The sequence below is a fragment of the Lipophrys pholis genome, assembly GCF_963383615.2.
Source record: "Lipophrys pholis genome assembly, chromosome: 9".
NCBI classification, from domain to species: domain Eukaryota; kingdom Metazoa; phylum Chordata; class Actinopteri; order Blenniiformes; family Blenniidae; genus Lipophrys; species Lipophrys pholis.
Window position 1 is genome coordinate 25,221,652 of NC_137639.1, and position 22,212 is coordinate 25,243,863.

The following is a 22,212-nucleotide window of genomic DNA, read 5'->3' on the forward strand; positions in this document are numbered from 1 at the left end:
TAGTAGGTGTTATCCTTCTAGTTTTACGATCATCATCTTGGTGTCATTCTTAACATGACAAGGTTGTCAGTCACACACACTGATCATTAGTAGGGTGGACATAGTGAGGCTGTATTTCCATGGCAATGGCCTACATTCCTCACCAGGACTCCAGGCACTGTGACCATCAACAGGGGGGACATCAGTCAGTGTGATCTGCATTTACATTAATGCATAGGCTTTTTCATAATCAGCATGTAGGTTTGAAACAAAAATACTTTCCAGAAATAGTTTATAGGTCATTGAAAGTTAAACCAACTCAATGATTTAGCTCACACATCCCAATCAGCACAGACATCGAACTTTTTTTGTGTGTTTGAATTATTTTAGGGGAACTGTTATGATTTTGATAAATTATAAATAAATATATTTCAAATTAATATCTTGTTAAGGTCATTTCCGTCTAAATATGTGAAGAAAGCATAAACTAAAGTCACGTAGTAAAGCAACAGGCCGATCGATGTGCTCGGTGGACGAGTTCACGTCCTGAGGCTGGTTAAAGGATGTCAGAGAGAATCGAGTGATGGTAAACATGGAGAAAAGTGTCGTTTCCCTCCAAGAGCAGGCCCTGAAAAGGAAAGAGAGGCTCAAAGCCTTACGAGAGAAACAGCTACATGTAAGTATCTTCTCTAAAATGTCTTAGTTTGTGATTAATTTAACTCAACCTATATTAAACGCGTCCTTTGCGCGAGTAAGACAGCGTTAGCCGCCTTTAGCTTGGAGCTAGCGTGAGCATGGCTCCCCACATTTTAGCACATCTAACATTTTAACTTCAACTTTTGGGTTTGCTGGTTGTTTTCGGTGTGTTTATATTGTTTGTGTGTGTGCCACTGTGTTTCTAAACTATATTTCATTCATTGTGACTATGCTGGTCTACACAACTCATCATTGATGACTCCCAAGTTACATGTACCAAGTTACTGCCCTACACTTTTCTAAATAATACACACACACACACACACACACACACACCTAAAGCATTGTGACAGCAATCAACCAATACAACTTGTTGTGTGCCCAACCAAGTATTTTTGTTTAAAATATCCTTTTTTTCTTCTTCCTGATCTTATGTAATTTTCTGAGACACTGAATTTTGGATTTTCACTATCTGTAAGCCATAATCATCAACATTTCAAGAATGCTTGAAATATTTCACTCTGTCATGAGCCTATATCATATATGGGTTTGACTTTCTGAAATGAGTGTACCTGTATATGAGAATTTATCATTGACCAAAAAAAACAAGTTCAAATGTTCCAAAGTAGCTGGATTTTCAATTATTCTTGTCTTTTAGGATTCTACAAGAAATGATGGGAAATAAAATTCCTTTACCAAATGGGCACAGTAGTATTTTTGTCCTTTGCATTCAAACCATCCCAAAAGAGCTGCTGGCATACTGGAGTTAAGGAGCCTCGCTCAAGGGGCTGACAGCGATTAGGGGACAAGCACTTTCCTCACTGAATAGAGATCTGAATCAGTAACCTTCTAGTTACAAGGTTGCTTCAATGAGGTCTAGGCCACGACTGAAAAAGTAAGCGTCAATGTCAATGAAGTAATGCAGTTTTAAACAGCAAAGCGGGTTACAGTCAGTCACTCTCACTCAGGCTTGTTTTTACCAGTTTGTGTTGAAATCCTTGAAAGATGGATATATGAAGCACATTTAGATTCTATGGATTTTATGAATGTATAGATTTATCAATTGGTTTCCAAATGATAAAAGCTGTTTTTTTAAACATAAAGTGTAGCGTTTTTGCTCTGCAACAAGTAAAAAGCACAGTTTGAATGGCACTTTCTCTAAACAAGGATAGTGATCATGCATTAAATCACCTTAAATGTAATAAACATGCACACAAAAACCATTTTAGTCTGTTTAAACAAACAAAAACCAAATATACAAACTAATGTACAACTGAGAACTGTAATATTTGGCAGCGCCTTCAGTAAAGTGTTTTCTGTAGGAAGGGAGTCTAATTAAGTGTTTGGTGCATGTTACGTTGACTCCCTGTTGTGACCTCTGTAAAAGAAGGGAGCGGTCCTACAGACTGTATAATTTATCATCAGAATTAATCTGGCACTCACTTGTAATGACAGCACAACTGTTTGAACACTTCATCTGGCCTTTTCATTACACTTTCAGCACAGTAGGACTGTTCCCTGAAACATCACAGCATTCTGCCTCATTGTGACGGCCTTTCAATTCTTGATCTAAAGCCCTCTGACCACAGGAAAACCATTTCAATGAGCGAGCCACTGTTTTGGTCGTGAGATCAGAACGTGTTTCACCGAGACACTGTCCAACGGAGGCACACTAACTTTGTGAGCAGTTTTTGATAAACGGTTGTTGACATTGTTGAGGTCTGCAGCTGTTTTCCTATTGTGCTGCACTTCAGGAATGAGTCAATACCCTGAATTGTTCTAGCAGGTAGACAGGAAGCCTCTTCAGGAAAGTGCTCGTTGGGAGTGGTTTGATTTTCTTTGTTACGGCTCCTCACTTGGGTTCAATAATGTTTTGTTTTGTTTTTGGGTTTTTTTTTGTGGGTGGATTTCTGCAATTCTACTTGAGTCTATTTTTCCTCTGTAGTTTCCTGCAGTGTTCGTGCAAATCACAGTCTGATTGCAGTGTCATTTAGTTCTTTGATTATTACTGATGTTTCTAGCGACAGATAAAAACTATGCTTAATATTTTCTTAATTTATCAGGCCCATCTTACATGAGAATGTGGGAATGAGTAAATGAATCAGAAATATGATTATAGGAGACAATAGACCAATATTTTTTATTTTCTGTGCAAATATGAGCCTGGTATACCCCTCCTTTGTCAGGCTTTATTTGAGCGAGTAGAAAAAGGATAAAAGCTTTTTCTATTTTAATTTGATTTTATGAGATTTTTAATGGCAGAATACTTTGTACGGCTTTCTTTTTGTAAACTGAGGATATTTTACAGGGGCGAGAACAGAGTGACGGAGAGCCAGAAAACAAAAGAGCCACAGTGGAAGAGCCGCCTGAAGAGAAGCACAGGTTGGTTCAGTCCTTTTTTAAAAAAGAAGAAAATGTTCACATGATTTCCTCACTTATTGCTCAGCGTCTCAGCTGAGGCTCTTAACACCCCACAAACGGACCCGAGGCCACAGTGCATCATCTGAGCCTTTAGCTGCCCTTCATGTAAACACCGCTGCTCCTCTCGGTCCAGGTTGTGAGACGCAGTGTTGACACTGGGCCGGATCACAGCTCCATGCTATTAGCTGCTCAAATATCCTGTAGTGTACTCAACTTTGTGTTAGCTGCTAGAAAGGAGCAGCCATCTTTCCTGTCCTACTGCATCTTTTTTCCATTGTTTATATTTAATGACTGCAGTGACGGCACCAAGGGAGTGTCCATGTATTTCCTCCAGTCCAACAGGACTGATCTCTTCCATGAGAATAGGAAGAGTTGCAGGCCGGGTTGGAGGAATAATTAGAAAATTCTCTGTAATGGAGGATAGTGGTCTTATTTTAATGTACTTTGTCAAGTCATAACACCTGTGTGTAGCAGTATGTCAGTGTTTAATGTATCTTGTGTTTGGTTTCAAAGTTTCAGAGATCATATTGCCAAACAAAGGCATTGAAGAACAAATCCACTTAAATATTTACGCCGGGCTTTCTTTTTCCTGTTTAAAACTCGGGCTGCACAGTATATCTTGAGTTAATCAGCATGTGCATATCACAAAATACTGACTACTGGGATAAATTCTGCTTGTCTACAAATTTGGCGAAGTGAAGCTGGTGTAAAGTTTGAGCAAGAGAAAGAGCACAAAGACATTAACATATTCTACTTCAGTGCTTGTATTTTTTATTTTTTTTTCCTGTTGATTTTCGCTGTACTTACTGTGTCACCTGATATCGTGACAAAATCAACACCCCGTCAACTACTCAGTCGCTTGTACTTTGAAGCTGTTCTTGAGCTCTTGTTATATTTTTAAGATGAACAGATAAGGATGCAAATTCTGATTTCTTACAACACGTTCATGGTATCATAGTTTTATGTTGGTGAGTCGGGTTGGTAGCATGTTTTTGTAAGAAGCACAGACGGTAGTTTGAACTGAGGGTTAGTTTTACAGCGGTGCGTCTGACATTTAGCTCCATCTGTATAAACATTTAAGCCCTGTGCAGTTCCTTCTCACACAGTTCCCTGTAAACATTTTGAATCGGCCACTTGTGTCGGCGCTCTGGATTTATCACAAGCTCCCTTTGATGCCACGTTGTGCTTGAAGTGGAAATGTGTAAACATGCTCCGACGGTTTGGGAGCATAAAACTCAGAGACAGAAGGAACAAGAGCTTCACACAGAGCCCGTTTTGTTCTCCCACTTTAGACTTCATTTCTGTGTCCGTCTGGATTATGTTTAAATTTGAACATTTTCAGACTTAAGTTTGATTTTAATGTACCCAGGAGACTTCTATATATTTTTCAATAAGATAATTTATTGTTCCTGCTATCACTACTTCATTCGCAATCTTTCAAGCTGGAAGCTACAGTATTTATTCATATTACTCGTCTCAATTTGTATGGTTACCTCAACTTTTCCTGTATTCCAAACCTTATTGAATGTGAAGGCTCAAAATAGCTCCTTGTCCCATTTCTCTGAGGCTTTTCTTATCTGTATTTTCCCCTGCCACCTTCATTAGACCGGAGGTTAGAATGAAATTGATTTTAGACACTGAATAGATGACGCTGGCACAGGTTGGATGCTCTCCAACGTTCCCTTCAGTATTATACATCAACCAAAATGTCCAAACATTGTAATCCAGACTGCAGTTTTACGTTTAGTTTTGCTTCTTACAGATTTGCAGAGAGCTGTCGGAAAATAAAGTGGGAGACTGAAGAAATTACAGACAATTACCATCTTTGGTTGAACTCAAACTGGGGCTGTTGCCCTCATGTGGCGAGCCCCATAAAACCCCCAGGAAACCTCAGACATGATTGCATTCAATTAGATTTCATTACAATTGATGCTGTCCTTCTTGTCTGTAGTTAAGGCCTTCTGGTTACTCAACATTTATACGAGAAGGCTTCTTTTATTTATGAAAACATTCAATATTACTTTTATCGCTGTGTCAGTGTTCTAATAGGTGCTCAATAAATTATATTTCCTTCCAGATAAGCTCATTTGTTTCAATCAGATTTTTCCTAAATGTTCTGATATTCTGTCTTTGTCATCATGCAAGTAAAATTTTGGCTCATAAGAATTGCAAATCATTTTATTCAGGCTTATTTACATTTCACACATCCATCAGATCCTTTTGGAATCAGGTGGGCAGGTTTTTTTCTGTAAGCTATAATAATGAGATAGAGAAAACATTGCAGTTGACTGTCTGAAACAGACTCTTCGAGATCTGATCTGAGGGCAGGAGAAAAGAGAGATGTGTGAACTAGACTGCAGAAGCCAACTGCAGAACATGACCAGCATTCCTGCCCGCACCCATACAAGGCAGTGGTCTGTCTGTTGGCAGCAGCGGTGTGATGAATGTATCAGAGTGTACCCTCTCGAGGTTCATCACAAATCCGTGTAAAGCTCAGGACAGCCGATAACCGTCTCAGTCTGTGCCCGCACTGACAATAGTTCACCTCGGACTGTGGACTCGTCTGTTTAATCTACAGAGACGTCGGCTAAGCTCGCCTGGAATTCCTCTGTGTGGAGATGTGGTGAAAGACTTTGTAATTCAGCATCAAGGGAAGCATTCCCGGGCTGTTTGCTGCGCCCCTTAAGTCTGTGTCCAGGAGCAGGTGGAACATGTTAATCAGACGTGTTCGTGGGAATCAAGGGGGACATTATACCCGACCTCCTTTACACATTAGACGTGCAGCTGTGTTGGGATTGCAGATGGTCTTTTATGAGCGACAAAAATTCCAGTGGGATGTGTTCGCTTACAGTGCCACCTCCTGGACTGTGAGAGTGGTGGACACAGAAACGAGGAGCGTTGTGGCATGACTGAAGCATTTCTTTTTCACTTGACCGAAAGTGAACTTGGGTTACCTTTGATCTCCATTTCCCAGAGAGCTAAAACTGAGGAATTACACTCCAGAGGATGAAGAGCTGAAGGAGAGACAGGTGCCCAAAGCCAAACCTGCATCAGGTAAGAACTCCTCATTATAAACCCGCTTCAGGAAATCATTAACGCTGACCATTTGAGTTCTAATGCTATAATTACATTGATCTCAGAAGTTTATTGTTGGGTAGCCTGCCCTGAGATGTCACCACACACTCCTGTTATCATATAACTTTTGCATAATGTTATCTGCAGTGGAAGATAAAGTAAAGGACCAGTTAGAGGCAGCCAATCCAGAGCCCATCATTGAAGAAGTGGTGAGGAATCCTCTTCATCTCAACAAAATGTCTCGTATTCAACCGTCTTTTGTTGCTTCATTCATAAGCTCTCTTCTCCTGCAGGATTTGGCTAACCTTGCCCCGAGAAAACCAGACTGGTAAGGATATTGGCACAATAACACACAAAACATTCAGCCGTTTAGTGTCTGACTGTGTGGTCGTTTTTTGTATTTTAGGGATTTGAAGCGTGATGTGGCAAAGAAGCTGGAGAAGTTGGAGAGGAGAACACAGAGAGCCATCGCTGAGCTCATTCGTCAGTATTTCCCCTCCTTTTTTCGTCTTTTCTGTCAGTTTTTATGATGCCACACAGATAACTGTGCCTCAGCCTGTCACGAATTACTGGGCTAATTGCTTTGTGACTTCCAGACTCAGTGGAGGCTCGAAGCCGTCTGATAACATCAGTGATTCCTCCACTTGTATTTGATCCACATTCTAAAAATAGGCACGAAGTTTCTGCTGAGCACAAAACAGGTTGCACCATTAGAGGTGTTTCCTACTGTTTTTCTTTTTTTTTTAAGCGATAAGCAATCTTTCAAAATGTTTTTGACCACAGATTTTCAGTCTTGGACAATGAGCTACTTACAGAGAAAGTCTCACCAGTAATGTTGTTGAGATATTTTCAGTAATAGCTGTAATTCATGGGCAATAAAGAGCTTAACTTTAACCTGAACTAAACTAAAACTTAACTGCTTTTAATTTGAAATATCTGATCCTATATAGTCTATGACTGTCATATATACCTTTGATTTTTTTTTGGGGTAAATTTTATTTCACATTTTTAATTTGTCTCCATTACAATAAAAGTCAGTCCTAAAAAAATTTTTTATTACAATAATTAATTGTTTCCACTTTTCAACCTTTCACCTCATTGACCTGTGTACTAAGAAGTGACGAGTGAGGACGATTTAGTTGTTATATCACACACAATAGTTTCCATGTAAACAAGAGTAGCAGCAATATTCTTCAGTTTGATTTTAGAATGTGCACATTCAGAAAGCATTATAGCTACTTCTTTCTTTTTTTTAAAATTCCAATTAACCTGAGAGTGAGCTTCCTTTGTTGGCCACTGGAGCTCGTGGATGAAGGCAGCAGTGACAAGAGGATCAGGTTGACTGTGATTGTCTTTGTGTCGGAACAGGCGATCGTCTGCGAGGCAGAGAGGAGGAGTTGGCGGGAGCGGTGGCAACGGTAGGAGCCGAGGAGGACGACTCAGACTGACTGTGACAAAAAGGAAACTAAACTGGGATCGACTCGGTTCGCTGGGACACGTCTGTGTTGTGAATACCGAGGAGGCAACTTTCATTGTACAAGGAGTGAAGTCATGTTTCCTGTCGGCCCGCCATTTGAGTCGTTGTATTATTACATGTGAGTTCGTAATGGTACATTCTGTATATGTGGCTTATCAAGATGCATTGTTAATGTATCAGTGGTATTTTTTTGTATTTTCTATATAATAAGTAAAAAAAAAAAATTTTTGGAAAAGCCTTGTTTACCTGTGATTACATGTTATTACTAGTATGCACGTTCACATTATTACTGGTGCACATTCACTTGCCACAACATTAGATACACCAGATCAACTAATCATTGACAAATATCAAACCAACCAATCACATGGTAGCAAATAAGTTGAAATGATCAAAAACACTGAATTAAGCAAGCAGCTGCCCATGTCCAACCCCTCAGGTGTGATGCTATCGCATGAATGTAAACCCAAATCTCTTGAGGGAAGTTTACATTAACTTGTTGCAGATCTGCTAAAAGTAGGAAGGAAAAAGGGAAAACATCTCTAAAGTACTCATCTCTCAACAATGTGTATCAACATTTCATATGTGATGTCATCCATGTCAATTCAAAGGGATAACAGAGTAACCAGTGAGACAAAACTTTTTAAAATGTATATTTATTCAGAAAATTGACTATCAATAAGTGACCCCTATGCACGTATGTAAGTTATTACGGCTATAATGTTATGCTACATATGAACCCAAGGTTAATATTGATTCAGTTGGTGATGGATGTAGGAACATGAAAATATGGACGATAAGCTGCATTTGGTTTGACATTCACAAGTGATAACTATCGCAAGCACCTGAAACTGAAACGCTCCTTTTCTTTCTCAATAAAGTGCATCTTCTCTCCAAACAGGCCCAATACTCTTCTCCCCCAGAGGATATTGCACAGTTCCTCACACTCAAGGCCACCTGCAGACTCCCATCAGCTTTCCTTTTTTTTTTTCTTTTCTCTAAAGGCAAATCATCAAGGCTCTAATGGGGGATTTCGTCACTCCTCTTCTGAAATCCAGAACTACACAAATATGTGACACAAGTGTCAATGATATGATAAATACCTCATACTTCTGATACAAGAGCTTATTCTTCTACACACTACAAACCTTTGAAAATATACCACGTTGGCGATGAAGCTCACAAACTACAGACGTTAATAGCAGGATGATAAATACTGCATGAAGTGAAGAGTTGATGTTGCAGCACTGAAAGTGCGCTGGACTTGTGATGATCACTGAGGATGTGATATATCCTGGATTTTTGTGTTAAACCAAAAATAAAATGGCTGCTGCGGTTCAAGGAAGCATCAAATCTTGGACCAAAGGGTGTCTTGGCACTCGGATTGGAAGAGTAAATAGTTGTTCATGCAAATCATCTTAATAATAAAGGGTTGCCACTTAATAGAAGTGGGAAATGGCAAATAGGAGGCCATCACCCTCTGTACTTTTGCATTTAGGTGCTGCACAGGCCTCCAAAGATTTAGCCCTTGAGCTGAATTGCTGCTGATTTTTTTGGCGCTGTCGCAAAAGCGATAATCTGATTCAATCACACTGTCCTCCGGATTCAATCTTCCTGGCTGCAGGACCCAGCTCCACTTTGCATACCCTCTGAGCGAACTTCAGAGAGCACAGCGTCTCTCCCACATTACTCTCCAGAGCAGAGATCTGTAACAGAGCAATTTCAGTGACGTGGGTGAGAATACAGACCGACATCTCCATCTCCTGGGAGTTAAAAGTTAAAAGCAGTGATCTCACCTGCACCACCATGACAGTCTTGCTGCCTTTTCCCAGGGAGTCTTGCAGTAAGTACGTAAGGCGGGAGTTCCTGAAGGGGATGTGAGTCTGTCGAACCCGAAGCCCCTGAATCACGTCTCCGAGTGCCAGCAAGGAGCGGTTTATATTCTGGGCCTCTTTAAGCCTCTCTCCCTCAGCGCCAGACTTCCACACCCTCTCTGAGCCGGCCAGGTCCACCAGGTTCAACTTGCCTGAGGGGATACGACTGAACTCAGCACCGGAGATAGATGTCGCTCTGACATGTCGCTCTCTCTCTCATAACCTTTGCTCACACTGTCCTCAGGTGGAAATTTATTTTAAATTGCTTGTAGCTATTTTAGTTTACATGAGGTATTTCATACAAGCCCTTAAGACACAGTTCCTCCTGAAAGAAAGAAAAAAGAATGAGCAACTGACCGGTGGTTTTTGAGCCTGTGGCGAGGTCGGTGCCCTGAACGGTGACACACAGTAGAGCGTGGGAGCGAGAGCTGTGCTGGTTCATCTGTGTGCCGAAAGTGATCCTGTTCCTTCGAGCTGTGGCTAAAATCTGAATTAACAGCAAGACGGTGAAGATTATTATTATTATAGGAGTTTTTTCCAAGTTGAAATTCCTTAAATACCATGTTTAAATAAGGCTATTACCTTCTTCATGTGCTGAAAGCTCTTGACCTCGATGACCCTGAGCCCTGGCACATGCAGCTGCCCCGTCCCGTCTGGATTGATCTTTATGTCCAGTTTCTCTCCGTCTTTACTCAGCAGGTCTCTGAAAACCAGGTACACACGTTACTCACGTTAACTGAAATATAAAGACGTTGTCATTAAAGACAAATTTTAACAAGTAAATTACCAGAAATGCAGCGAATGAAGTGAAAGGGAAAAGATTCCTTTGAAAAACATTTTTTGAGGCTAGAACTTCCAACATTTTTCTAAAATTGGAAGGAGATAGTCTTGATGCTCCAGTTTGCTCTGTTGTGAATGTTTCCTCTAGTCATGTCGTCACTGTGTCACAGACATGACATTTAGTTTATAGTCTGCCCTTGACTGCGTTGTGACGTTAAAGCAAAAGTAATACTGTGTCAACTTAAGTATAGTGGCAAAGGACATCTGACTTCTATTCCACTCAGAACATGTAAATAAGGCGCCATAATTGATAAAAGATTAACTAAAGGGAGAACGCTGTACCTTAGCACCTCATTGTAGATCTCCACAGAGCTGACCGTGACGGCATAAGACCACATGTCTTTTCTCTCCTCGATCTCCCCAAAGAGATATTTCAGGGCTCGCTTGTTGATTCCGGGGTTTTCCAGACTTCCCTGCACATCAAATAATAATAATAGTAATAATAATAGTAATAAAAGTAATAATGTTTGCATCTCATATCACTTCACTTTTGGTTCAGTAAAATACTCGTGTGTGTACCTCCATGGTGTACGTTTTTCCGGAGCCCGTCTGTCCATAAGCAAATATGCAGACGTGGTAGCCGTCGATGCAGGACGTGACAAGAGGTTCGATCTCCTGAAAGACCTGATGAAAGCAAACGAAGGGTTCGTCACGTCACAGTCCCGTTACAGCATTATGTCCTCTGGGGACTCGGCTTCCTCTTCACTACCTCCTCCTGTGTGGCCTGAGGCTGGAACACTTTGTCCATCTCGAAGATGCGACCTTTCCCTTTGCTCAGCACGGAGAGGGAGGACTCGTTGTGGGGGTCTGTGGTCACCACCACGGACTGTCCCTCCTCATGCTGGTCTTCCTTCAGCACGGGCTTCACGCGACACAGCACACGGATGTTGCCTGAAAACACACAGGGGGACTCACTCAGTCAGTGGCCAGTTCAAAGGCATTTTTGTTTCTTTTATATTCTTTCTGATACCTTTAAGCTCCACCAGCTGCTCGTGGTACTTCCTGCGCAGTGCGACCTCTTTCCTGTACTTCTCCAGAAGGTCTTTGTTGGCCTCAGACATCTCACTAATCGCCGCTGAAACCTGCAAAACAAAAGATGACGAAAGAAGGTTCTTTCATCTATTTCTCTTTCCTCTATCACAAAATTCATGACCTGCTGCGACGTCACCATGCATACCTGCTTTTTGGCCTCGCTGATTGCCGCTCCATAGAAATCGGAGAAGTTTCGAACCTGGCTCCTGAGACTGGCGTAGTCTGTCTTCATGCAGCGTAAAGTCGGAGGCAGTGCAGTGAGGCGTTTTTGCAGGCCTGATGAAAAGAAAAAATCATCCACCCCCCCACTTAAGTTACCATTTACTGTAATTTATGAACTTTTCAGGTTGGTTGAGCCAGTGTCACTCACCGAGGAACTGTTCCTGCAGGTTCTGGAAGTGTTCTGCAGAACAGTTGGCAGCCGCCTTCACAGCCTCTTCCTTCCTCTCCTCCAAGTGGCCGATCTCCTTCAACAGCTCTTCTCTCAGCTTGCTGATCTCTCGCTCATACGCTGCGATCTATAAAAGGTTCAGCGCAGCAATTTGTCAGTGTGTCAGCCCGACTGTTTCAATCTGTGAAGGCTCAGCTCTGTAATTAGTTCATCTGTCAGAGAAGCTGGTCTGTGAATTTGCAGAAGCAAAGGGGAAGTTCCGTCTTTCATTTTATCCCTTTTGATCATGTGTTCTCCAGACATGCTGTGGCCCATTTATCCTTCAGCGGAAGGAAAACATATACCGCTTGTTGCCAGATTTTTATATTCTCACTCGCAGGCAGACAGCAGTCATGATTCGCATCATGATGGAAATTCACGATTAATGTGGAGTGTTATTGTCAAAGCCTATAAAAGGTAATATTATAACTTAATTTTCAGACTCAAACATCATCTCTCATAAAAAAGTATTTAAATAATTGAATTCATGCCGGGGTAAAAAAATGTGTTTCTCTGTGTAATTATAGGTACATTTAAAGACATGTTTGAAATGGCTCTGTTGATCACCTTGTGTTGCAGATTACAGCTGTATTCGTCGGACTTTCTGATGTGTTCCTCCAGCTGTTTGCACCGCTCGTTCTGGCCAGACAGCTTCTGGGACAACAGCTCGTTTCTCTGTTTGGCTTTACTCAGCTGCTTTAGTGTCAATGGTGATTCCACCTCCACAGTCTGGGTGACATACTGGAAGAGACGGTACAGCACGTTAGAATCACTCAAAACGTTACGGTAAGTGTATCCTGAGCCAAATTCCACATTATTCCTTCGTTTAAACCTCTATGAAATGGAAAAAACAGCACATTGTCACAGTTATTTATTTATTTATTTTTAAATCTTGGGTCTACGGGCTTGTTGCTCAGTTATTTATTTATCTATGTCACATATTTGACAATAAAACATTATTTATTAATTTTCTTCCACATCAAATTTCCTCAGTTTCCAGTAAAACAGCCACGAATATCCTTGACTCATCCGTGTCTCATCCGCCAACTACAGCACCAGCTTCAGATAACTGACAGGAATGTGTAACGCACATACAGCATGATTAGATTCTGATAATCTCATTGAGGTCTGAAATAGTTTTATCAGATATAAGTAGCCATATGGGCGTCACATAACTACCTGACTGAAGTGTGTGGTTTTTTTTTTTTTTTTTTCAGTTTCCAAAGATCTTACTCAGGAATTGCCCACTATGGGCTCCTCTCCATTGTTCAAATCGATGTCCGGAGAATGTTCAGATGAGATTCACCTTAACCTCTGGTTCCTTTGCTCTCTCTTTGTCCAGCTCCAGCTGCAGCTCTCTCACTCTGTCCTCTCGTTTCCTCAGCTCCTCTCCTCGCCTCCACTCGCTGTGCTCACTCTGTCTCTCCAGGTGTGACAGCTGCTCACCGCGCTGCTGCAGAGACATCTCCAGCTGCTGCACTCTGCTGCGGAGGTTCTCGTTTTCCTGGCGTACAAAACAAATTAATGACAGAGATTAGTAAGTCTGCATCTATAAATGCTCCCCCCCCCCTCACTAAAGCCCTTTGAGAGCTGTGCTGGTGTTTCTCACCTTGATGAGCATGGTGCTGGACTGTGAGGGAATGGTTGAGAGCTGCTGCAGGAGGCCTTGCGTCATGCTCAGACTCTGTTTCAGAGTCTCGTTCTCTGCTGACAGACACAGCACACGCTTCTCCGAGTCTGTGGCCCCCTGAGGAAAGCAAACATACAGCCGAGTTCCAGCATGACGATGAGAGATGAATAAAAGAAGAAACAGCTTTCCATTCTGATTCCTCGTGCGTTCACAGCTGTCAGTGACTGTTTCTTATAATTAAGGTAATAATCCAAGTGCTGTTTGGCATTTAACAGCACTATTTGTGATGTAGGTGTGGCAGCTTTGCTGATGGTGTACAAACTGTCAGAGACTTGATGAATGATCAGATCAATAATTAGCAGGACTCACAGTGGCTGTTCTCAGCCTGGACAGCTCCTCCTCACGCTCCTCGATGCAGCTCTTTAGTTCATCAATCTGTAACAATGGAACAGTTACAATTGTTGGTGAAGTTTTTTGATAGCATACAGACATTTATAACACCCGTTTCATTCTATTAGTTATAATTATGACACTATCAAATTATACTGTTTCTCTAAAACTATTGCAGATGTAAACTCTGATGGTTTTAATATGAGCTGGTTAAAATGTTCCATTTATGTACAAACCCTCAATTCACAAAGGTGAAATAATTAAAAATGTTCAATTTGTAGTTATCAGATCTACAGTATCCAAAGAATTTGTGCACAATTTAAACCTGCTGTCCACGTCTTTGAGCTTAAACTATAGCTGTACTATGGTCAAATGGATTAAAGTTTGCAATATGGATGCTGTATCCTTCATATCATTCTAATTTATAATGTGTAATGATGCAAGATACTGTCAAAGGTGTTGTAGTATTGATTGTTGGTGGATTCCTGTTGGCTGTGAGACCTCTGCAGTAGGCACAGCTTGGATAAACTCACTGCTTCAGTTTACCTGCTGCTGGAAGGCTTCAATACGTGAGTGTCTGTCTTTTTCTTTCTGCTCCAGCTGTGAGTGCAGCAGACGGAGTTCTCCTCTCAGTTTACTCCTCTCGCCCTGCAGGCCATACAAAGACTCCACCAGCCTGTGAACTCCAGCGTGGGTCTCTGCATCACTGCTATACTCACCTGTGGGACATAAATAAAAACCGTCATCATCAGCATGCTGATTAGAATCACATTCAGTTCATGAGACCACATTCACCCTCAGCCTTCCAGAAATAGCTCCAGCCAATATCCCTTGACTTTAAAATGGCCTGTTTCTTCAATGAGGCCTTTTCATTTAAGACCGTTTTCTTAAGCAGTGGCTGAAAGCCTGCAGTTTAATATTAATAAACATTAAATATGCACTCAAGAGCTCTTGCATACACCACAGCCTCCGTGTACTCCTGGTAAATTCTACATGATCATGGATGCATCTTTACTCTCACTTCCCAGGGGTGACTTTAAAGACCTCAGTGTGGTTCCTGCAACTTCCCACGTGCAGTCTGAATCGAGATTTACAACATGCAAGAAAATCTTCCATTGCTACGCAGGAAGTTTTATTCACTTCACACCCCCTGAATAATATATTGAGCTCTGTCACATCTGATTTTCAATGCAGGCCGCTTTGCTGAGTGTAATTAACGTGCAATGTCAAGTCTGCTGCGTCACAACAGTGTGGCGGGAGGTAGTGGTGTCAAAAAAATAGAAAATATAAATGGAGAGAGAGACAGAGAGAAAAGAGGCTACAGCTGTGCATCAGTGGCACTAACATAACTCTAATTGTGAGAAACGCGTCATTGCCATCTGCAGAGGTACTGAAAAAGCATTGGACATTTTAAAACAGCAGCTTCATGTGGTGCAGAGAAATACATTTCCCTAAACTGAGAAAACTAAGAAAACAAAATGTTTGTTTTTGTGTAATTCTTGGGATATTCCGACTGAATGGAGCACAAACTATTCATTTAGAAAAAAGAAAAAAAAACACTGCATGAGAGATCACACCTTGGCCCAACATGCTAAGAGGTTGACACGCTGCACTTATACCTGCACATTGTTGCATGTTACACCAAACAAACAAATCAAACTGCCCTGTAGAGCCGGGACGTGAACCTTTGGCTATTTTTAGCTCGACACGTTTACACGTGCCACCTAACATGTGCCAGACCTTGTAAGTGCATTTGCAGAGAATAAAACAGTACTCGCAGGTCTGTTTTATTCATGACACAGAGTCACAGAATCACCATCCATGTACCAAAGTATACTGTCACCACACAGTCAGGCCTTTTTTTGGACAGAAACGAAATGATAAGTGCACATTACATCCTTTCGCTTTAACACGCCTGTTATGGGGTTGCACGTAACCTAGTTTGGGTTATCGCACATCTTATCACACACATGGACACGTCTCTCCGAGGCTGTATCGGTCAGCCTCAGGTCAGCAATCTGCCTACAGTATCTCAGCCTCCTGCGCTTGTTAACAAGCATAACATATGCAGAGCAAAGATAGATAAGTGAAAGCGGTATGTCTGGCCTTCTGCACTGAGGTCAAAACAACCATCTGGCTGAATGTGAAACAGAGCAGATACAAACATCTGAGGCCGTGAGGTCAGCCGCAGCCAGGCACAGTTTGTCTGGCCTCTGTGATGTCACTCGTGTAAAATGACCTGTTTAGTTTAATGATTGTGTTCTTCTGACGATGACCGGATTCTCTAATGAAGAGCAGTGTAGCTGGAAAAGATTATCGAAAAAAATGGATCATTAAAAAAAAAAAAAAGCTTTTTTAAGTTGAATTACTTGATATCCTCAAAAACAAAACAAAACCCTTTCTTTTTTCTTTAATAATCATCTCATAATCCATTTTTCCATGAATCCATCTTCTAGCCGAGTACACACTGTGCAGTCCATCACAGGTACTAGAAGACATGAAGACAGGCACTAACACCAATGGCAAATTCAGAGCCACCAATTAAATGCACGTTTGAGAACTGAGAGGAAACATGAGTAGCCAGTGGTCTGGGGAAATTTGTCAAAGCTAAGTGAATACTTTTAGAGGATAATGTAACTGAAACATTCCCTGTACATACGGCTGAAGGTTCTCAAAGTGTGGGAGGCTGATGCCTCCTCGCAGAGCTTCAGCCACATTGCAGCTCTGACACCAAGTGAGATTTAGGTAGTTTAATGCCAGATTTCTGATTATTTTTTCAGATTCTAACATATACTGGAATTGTTAGATTGACAGATAATGAAAGCCTAATTGGAGGCTTGTCACTTTAAATATCGGTTACGTCATGATATAGTCTGCTTGTGAACCATATGTTATGATTTTAATTAATCTTCATTATACCCACAAAAAACACAGTAACACTTTAAGAACCACTGCATTAACGTCTGCTAAGTTCTAGTTTAACAAACATGTGAGGGTGGCTTTATTTATTCGTTCCTGCCTTCATCCATCAGATTATTCTGGTCGCTTTGTCGTCTCAAATCATAAATTTACCAATTCTCTTCTTTCCTCTCCCGTGCGTTGTTATTCAAACAGCCCCCTGACCTCTCTATCAGTTTTTTCATCAGTCTCACATGCCCTCATGGGAAATGTCTTTTCCAATCTCCTCTCCCCTCCCCCATCCTTCCTTCCTTCTGCTCACCTTCGCTCAGGGGGCTGGGGGTCTGCTGCTGACTGATGGCCTCCTCTAGGCTGCTGATGATGCTATTCTTGTCCCGCAGGCGCTGGCGGTAGGAGGCGCGCAGGGCCTTCATCTGGCGGCGGTGCTGGACACGGTGCCTCTTCAGCTGGACACGGTACTGGTCGGCCTGCTGCTGGAGCTGCTGGAAGTGGGAGTACTGCTCCAAAAAACTCAGCAAGTGGGACATCACTGCCACCAGGGGAGACTCTGCCAACTGTGCAGAAGAGAAATAAAAACACAGACCGTTCACTCACACTGCAGATATAACTCTTCTGATATGATGGTGCATCAGGTGGCCTGTTCGGTCAAGGAGATAACAGTTCTGTTGTACCTTTGCCGTTGTTTCCAGCTGGACTTGGGAGGCTCTCCTCTTCTCAGCCTCCTGCTTGAAGGACAGGAAGGCCGCCAGAGGAGTGCATGCTGGGATGTCAGGTGGTTCTTCCTCGTCATTTTCACTCACTTCATCACTTTCACTGCTGCTGCCTGCATGACATGACATCACAGAAAACACAGAATCAAGTCACATGCGTGTGTACAATAGATCAATCAATCATCAGTGTTTCGGTGTTAAATGAAACACCTTTTGTCTACGCATTGATTTTGTGGTAAAACGCTTTGAGAAGCTGTTGGCAGTCTCACTTGAGTCACTAAGGCGAGCACAAGCTTTCCTTCCCATTTTGGGGGTGTGGCCATCTCTCCTCCTGCTCCTTGTTCCCATGGAAACATGGCCGGGCTCCTGGGCCTAAGCACAGCATCATATATGAGAGTCTGACAGTAAAACACATGCAAAATATTTACACATTGCATGCACACACATACATGCAATGAAACATCAACCCTTATATCCTTTATAAATAAGCATGTGGCTCAATACATGTATGTTTCCCATATTGTGTTTTTCAGACAGCGGACACAATAACAAAGCTGGACATGAGGTGGCTAGACATACGTCTGAGGAAGCTCCGCATGCCCCCTCCAAGCCTTCCTCCCCCTCCTCCTCCTTTTTAAAGACAGTGTAGAAGATGTAGACTAACAGAGAGTAGAAGGCATACATCTCCACTCGTCCAAGAGGCCCTGGAAATGACAAATGAACTAATTACACAAACCTTTTATATTTTAGTGCTGGCTAAAATAAATCAGTTCCACTGCCTTTATATCACAAAAACATACAATGATGAATAATGGAAAAATCAGGAGAAACAGATGACAATGGTCTGGCAACATCAGGATTTCATCCAGAGGTTAAATATGTTTTCCTTTTTTTTCCTACTCACTCCATTCCTTTGTGTAGAAAAGCTTGATTTTCTTTACCTTATCGGATGTATCCACCTTTTTGGTGATGACAATCCAACAACCGAGTCATTTGTATTCCACTGTCACGCTCCATCTGTGCCGCCAATGTCAACTCCAGCCGTGCAGTCCCTCTTCTCAGAGCTGCAACAGCATCTCAGCACAGCGAGCTGCTTCTGTGTGACTCCTGCTCTCTCTCTCTCTCCTCCCCTTTCTCCTCCTTTCCACTTCACTCCATCTACAGGCTGCATCTGCAGCGAGCATGCTCACTGAGGTTTTCCTGACCCGCTGCAGTATGGAAGTGGCAGAGGCACGTATGCAGACCGATTGCAGCTGGTGATGCTGATACCAGCAAATGAAAAATTAGAAATCAAAAAAAGAAACACAAAAAAATACTGCAATTTTAGAAAATGGAATAAGAGTTTGTATGTGACACAAAAGTTGTGAGAGAGGAGAGCGTTCGAAATGCAAAAAAAACAAACAACTAATGTGACAAAATGCATGAAATATTGTAAAAATTCCCAAGAACAATCACAAATATATCTGCCTCCTCAAAAGTCACAAATGCAGATTAAAATTAGCAGTTTAATTTCGAACATCAACGTCTTCCACCACCTTTAAGTCTCGACAGAGGCGCAGAGCCATACTTCCTGGCAGATATATATACTGCAGTGAAGGGGCTGAGGCAGCTGCTCACACCCCTGAAATCCCGAGAGAGCATCTGCAGCGTCCGCTCCAAATCCGTGTGAATAATATTGATATCTGGCTCGGGCAATACTGGGTGCAGAAAATAGGGAGATAAGTCATTTATTTGGCAGCGAGATGAACAGAAGGGGTCATTTCAGGTACCATCACAGCTGCAACAAATAAAAAAGGAAAGAAAAAAGAAAAAGAGTGCAATGGTAAGTTTTACATAGTCATGGTGAGGTAAGAACCAGGCCAAAGGCTCTGGCCACTGCAGATGCTGGGATTTAGCAGAAGTATTGCTGAGGCTGCAGAACAAATCAGGCTTTGATCCCAAAGTTGCTGTTATTCTTCGAGATTTAAATGTGTTGCATAACTGGAGGAGTGATGAATACAATCAGAAAGATATCCAGTGAAACACTCAGTGAAAGTTCAAAAAACTACTAGTCAGCTTCAATATCTTTAAAGTTCACCCACGTTCTTTTAAACTCTCACATCAGTCTCCTTTTCTACTGTCAGGCTATTGGTGTTTCTGTCCATATGTGCATTTCTTCATATTATGTAGAGAGCTGCTCTACACTGTCTATTTTGTGTATTTAAGAAAAAAAAATATTTTGGAAAAAGGTGTGAGTATAAATCAGGGACTGATGTAAAGGTTTTTTTTGAGCAATTTATTATAACTTTCATTCTAGGAATTCAGCAATACCTGAAAAATATAATCAGATTATGATATTTTTGGGAATTTCCTGCACAGATAACTTTTGCTTATTTAAACTATTATCAATTGTTTATAATGTTAGAACCATTTATATTCACTTTTTTACTGATTGAATGAAATGTGTTGAAATGCGTGTGTTTATTGTGTAAAGCACTCTGTGTTGCATTCTGAGTTTATGAAAAATGCTACACGAAGTCTGATTGAACGTTTGTATTTTGCCAATGAAAAATGTAGTTAGTGATGGAAACTGATTTGAACTAATGGTTGTCATCGCAAAGTTTTAATTTTCAATAGATCAGAAATGTGACATTAGTTGAATTTCTCAGTGAGTCAAAATAAGTAACACACAAGTGCAGTCAAAAATATTTCACATTCAAACAGAAAATATACATAAATGTGACATCTGAGAAGTTTGCAGGTTCGATCGCAGAGCTGAGGTGTTGCCATTGTTAGCTATGCACATCCTCCCTTTTTCACACATTCATTAATAGACAGATTTCATCATCCAGGGCTCATCCACTCCACACAATCAAAAGCTTATTTGGTATCGATCACTCAAATCCAACCGGAACTTTTCGAGAGCCAGCCTAGAAGTCCAACAGCCGATCGACAACGACCCCGTCATGAGCCAGTTCAGTAACCCCGCTGAGGCAGCAGGAGAAATGAGCGACGCCACAGTGTCCGTTCCAACATTCACAGTCATCAGTAACGGGAGGTTGAGGGCTACGCCCCCGAGGGCCCCTAAAGCATTCCCAGCAAACAGGCACACGGTCAGGCAGCAGGACAGAGACGACAGGCCCAGGCAGTGGATCATGACGGTCAGGGACTCTGCAGACAGCCAGCCTGCCAGTCCCAGCAGCAGGCAGGAGCCACACAGCAGGAGGTAGGCCGTGTTGCGGTCCTCACTGAGCCAGAGGTAGTCGAAGGACACCAGAGCTGGGGCCAGCACCTTTGCAGCCCACTCCGCTTCTCTCTGGAGGGCGGCGAGGTATGAGCTGCGAGGACGAAAGGTGCAAAATACTGCAGCGACTCCGAGCGTGAAGAGGCCGACTGAAGGAGCTCTGTGGTTCTGCAGAAAGAGAGAGAGAGGTGAATAGTGATGCAAAAACAAGCTGATATATGAATGAAGGTTAACACTGGCTGCAATCACTGATTAAAACTTGTTGATTTCATGATGTGTAGAGAATTAGTTAAGATGTGTGCTGCCTGTCAGTGGGCTAAAAATATATCAACCCGTTGTTTCTGCAACAGGAGAAACTTTACTTCAGTTAAGTGTAAAGTTAAATATACCAGCCACAGCAACTGGTGGGAAATATCCACATAAATAAGAAATAAAGGCAGCTAAGATAAAGTGGCTTCAATAGTTGATAATCTTTTCAAAAAGTATTATTATTTTAGATAGTGTGGCCTGTTGCAGTAATTCTGATTAACAAAAGATGATGTGTTGTTTCTGTTGGCATATTGTTGTTGGTCTACTACTCTTCATTGAAACCAAATAATGGAGAGTCCACCTAAAAAGTCAAGTTTTAACATTATTAAAACACACTCAAACTAAAGATAGTCTGACTGTCGACACCCACCTTGAAGAGTTTATAGGAGCAGTGCAGTGCTGTGGCACACAGAAAGATGTTACAACATGATGTGAGCCACTCTGATTCACCGGACGCCATTGATCCTGAAAACACGCGCAGACCAGCCTACCGACTCCTCCGTTACTGGCGGCAACAGGAAATGATCATCAGTCTCCGACTTATATGTTTGTCGGTGGTTATTGAACTGATAACGCATCTGAAAGTGTGTTTTCTTTAATAAATACAGAGGCTCAAATTTATGCAGGAACAACAGCGTATTTGTTTGGACACATGACTTTCTGTAGCAGATAGTGCGCATGCGTCAAACGATGCGTTCAAGAACAATCCCAAATTTGGAAACCATGGTTGCTAAACTATAATGAATGAATGAATGGATTTTGTATTTCGATCATGTAAAAACAAACGACACGAAAAAACCACAACCCCAGAACAACATAAACAAATATGTAAAAAAAGAAGGATAATAATTACTTTTAACACAATTTATTGTGGAATGCAGGGGGACCACACTTTGTTTGTATATGTGTGTATATAACATTTGGGGGATTTTTACATCTATCTATCTATCTATCTATCTGTCATCCATCCATCCATCTTTCTCTCTCTCTCTCTCTCTCTCTCTCTCTCTCTCTCTCTCTCTCTCTCTCTCTTTCTCTCTCTCTCCTTCAAAATATCCAGAACACATACCCTTCTCGCCCAAATTTTGTTGGCGAAGGTAAAAATAGCTCCACAAACACGTAATTTCATTCAAACTTTAAACTTTATGATCTTTGAATCGACAGAGTAGAAGGGCCGTAGTTTTTTTTCCCCGACAGCACGTGAAGG

At 41.7% G+C, this 22,212-nt stretch overlaps 3 protein-coding genes across 4 annotated transcripts; 1 reads left to right on the top strand and 2 right to left on the bottom strand.

Moving 5' to 3' along the window:
* The first annotated feature begins 510 nt into the window (after nt 1-510).
* Nucleotides 511-9,031, top strand: ccdc12 (coiled-coil domain containing 12). Of its 2 annotated transcripts, XR_013935645.1 has the most exons (8): nt 547-655; nt 2,984-3,057; nt 6,071-6,150; nt 6,319-6,380; nt 6,465-6,499; nt 6,578-6,654; nt 7,540-7,766; nt 8,550-9,031. XR_013935645.1 is itself a non-coding variant. In XM_080472059.1 (7 exons), exons 1-7 carry the CDS (start codon nt 563-565, stop codon nt 7,617-7,619), a joined length of 501 nt encoding a protein of 166 aa, XP_080328185.1. In that variant the 5' UTR covers nt 511-562; the 3' UTR covers nt 7,620-8,987. The 2 variants fall into 2 exon arrangements, 1 of the variants encoding a protein (XP_080328185.1); XM_080472059.1 differs by having other exon boundaries at nt 511-655; nt 7,540-8,987.
* Nucleotides 8,294-18,580, bottom strand: LOC308114843 (kinesin-like protein KIFC3). Its single transcript, XM_080472058.1, has 20 exons — nt 18,415-18,580; nt 18,053-18,177; nt 17,743-17,845; nt 17,435-17,586; nt 17,065-17,317; nt 14,391-14,563; nt 13,824-13,889; nt 13,434-13,571; nt 13,131-13,328; nt 12,392-12,565; nt 11,765-11,912; nt 11,540-11,670; nt 11,333-11,444; nt 11,072-11,253; nt 10,882-10,986; nt 10,645-10,775; nt 10,105-10,225; nt 9,880-10,009; nt 9,445-9,674; nt 8,294-9,354 (listed from the first exon to the last, which is right to left on the bottom strand). Exons 2-20 carry the CDS (start codon nt 18,155-18,157, stop codon nt 9,232-9,234), a joined length of 2,775 nt encoding a protein of 924 aa, XP_080328184.1. The 5' UTR covers nt 18,158-18,177; nt 18,415-18,580; the 3' UTR covers nt 8,294-9,231.
* A 1,161-nt stretch (nt 18,581-19,741) lies between these two features.
* LOC308115077 (transmembrane protein 276-like) lies at nt 19,742-21,672 on the bottom strand. The gene is made up of 2 exons (XM_080472427.1): nt 21,376-21,672; nt 19,742-20,864 (listed from the first exon to the last, which is right to left on the bottom strand). The coding sequence occupies exons 1-2, from the start codon at nt 21,463-21,465 to the stop codon at nt 20,325-20,327; spliced, it is 630 nt and encodes a 209-aa protein (XP_080328553.1). The 5' UTR covers nt 21,466-21,672; the 3' UTR covers nt 19,742-20,324.
* Between the last annotated feature and the right edge of the window lie 540 nt (nt 21,673-22,212).

Excerpts from the sequence above, each read along its gene's own strand:
- ccdc12 (XM_080472059.1), top strand. The coding sequence starts at position 563 with ATGGTAAACATGGAGAAAAGTGTCGTTTCCCTCCAAGAGCAGGCCCTG. Across the intron at positions 6,151-6,318 it reads CAAAGCCAAACCTGCATCAG|TGGAAGATAAAGTAAAGGAC; the intron begins GTAAGAACTCCT and ends TGTTATCTGCAG. Across the intron at positions 6,381-6,464 it reads AGCCCATCATTGAAGAAGTG|GATTTGGCTAACCTTGCCCC; the intron begins GTGAGGAATCCT and ends CTTCTCCTGCAG.
- LOC308114843 (XM_080472058.1), bottom strand. The coding sequence starts at position 18,157 with ATGTATGCCTTCTACTCTCTGTTAGTCTACATCTTCTACACTGTCTTT. Across the intron at positions 13,329-13,433 it reads CCAGCACCATGCTCATCAAG|GAAAACGAGAACCTCCGCAG; the intron begins GTGAGAAACACC and ends TTTGTACGCCAG. Across the intron at positions 11,445-11,539 it reads TCAGCGAGGCCAAAAAGCAG|GTTTCAGCGGCGATTAGTGA; the intron begins GTATGCATGGTG and ends TTTGTTTTGCAG.
- LOC308115077 (XM_080472427.1), bottom strand. The coding sequence starts at position 21,465 with ATGGCGTCCGGTGAATCAGAGTGGCTCACATCATGTTGTAACATCTTT. Across the intron at positions 20,865-21,375 it reads GCTCCTATAAACTCTTCAAG|AACCACAGAGCTCCTTCAGT; the intron begins GTGGGTGTCGAC and ends CTCTTTCTGCAG.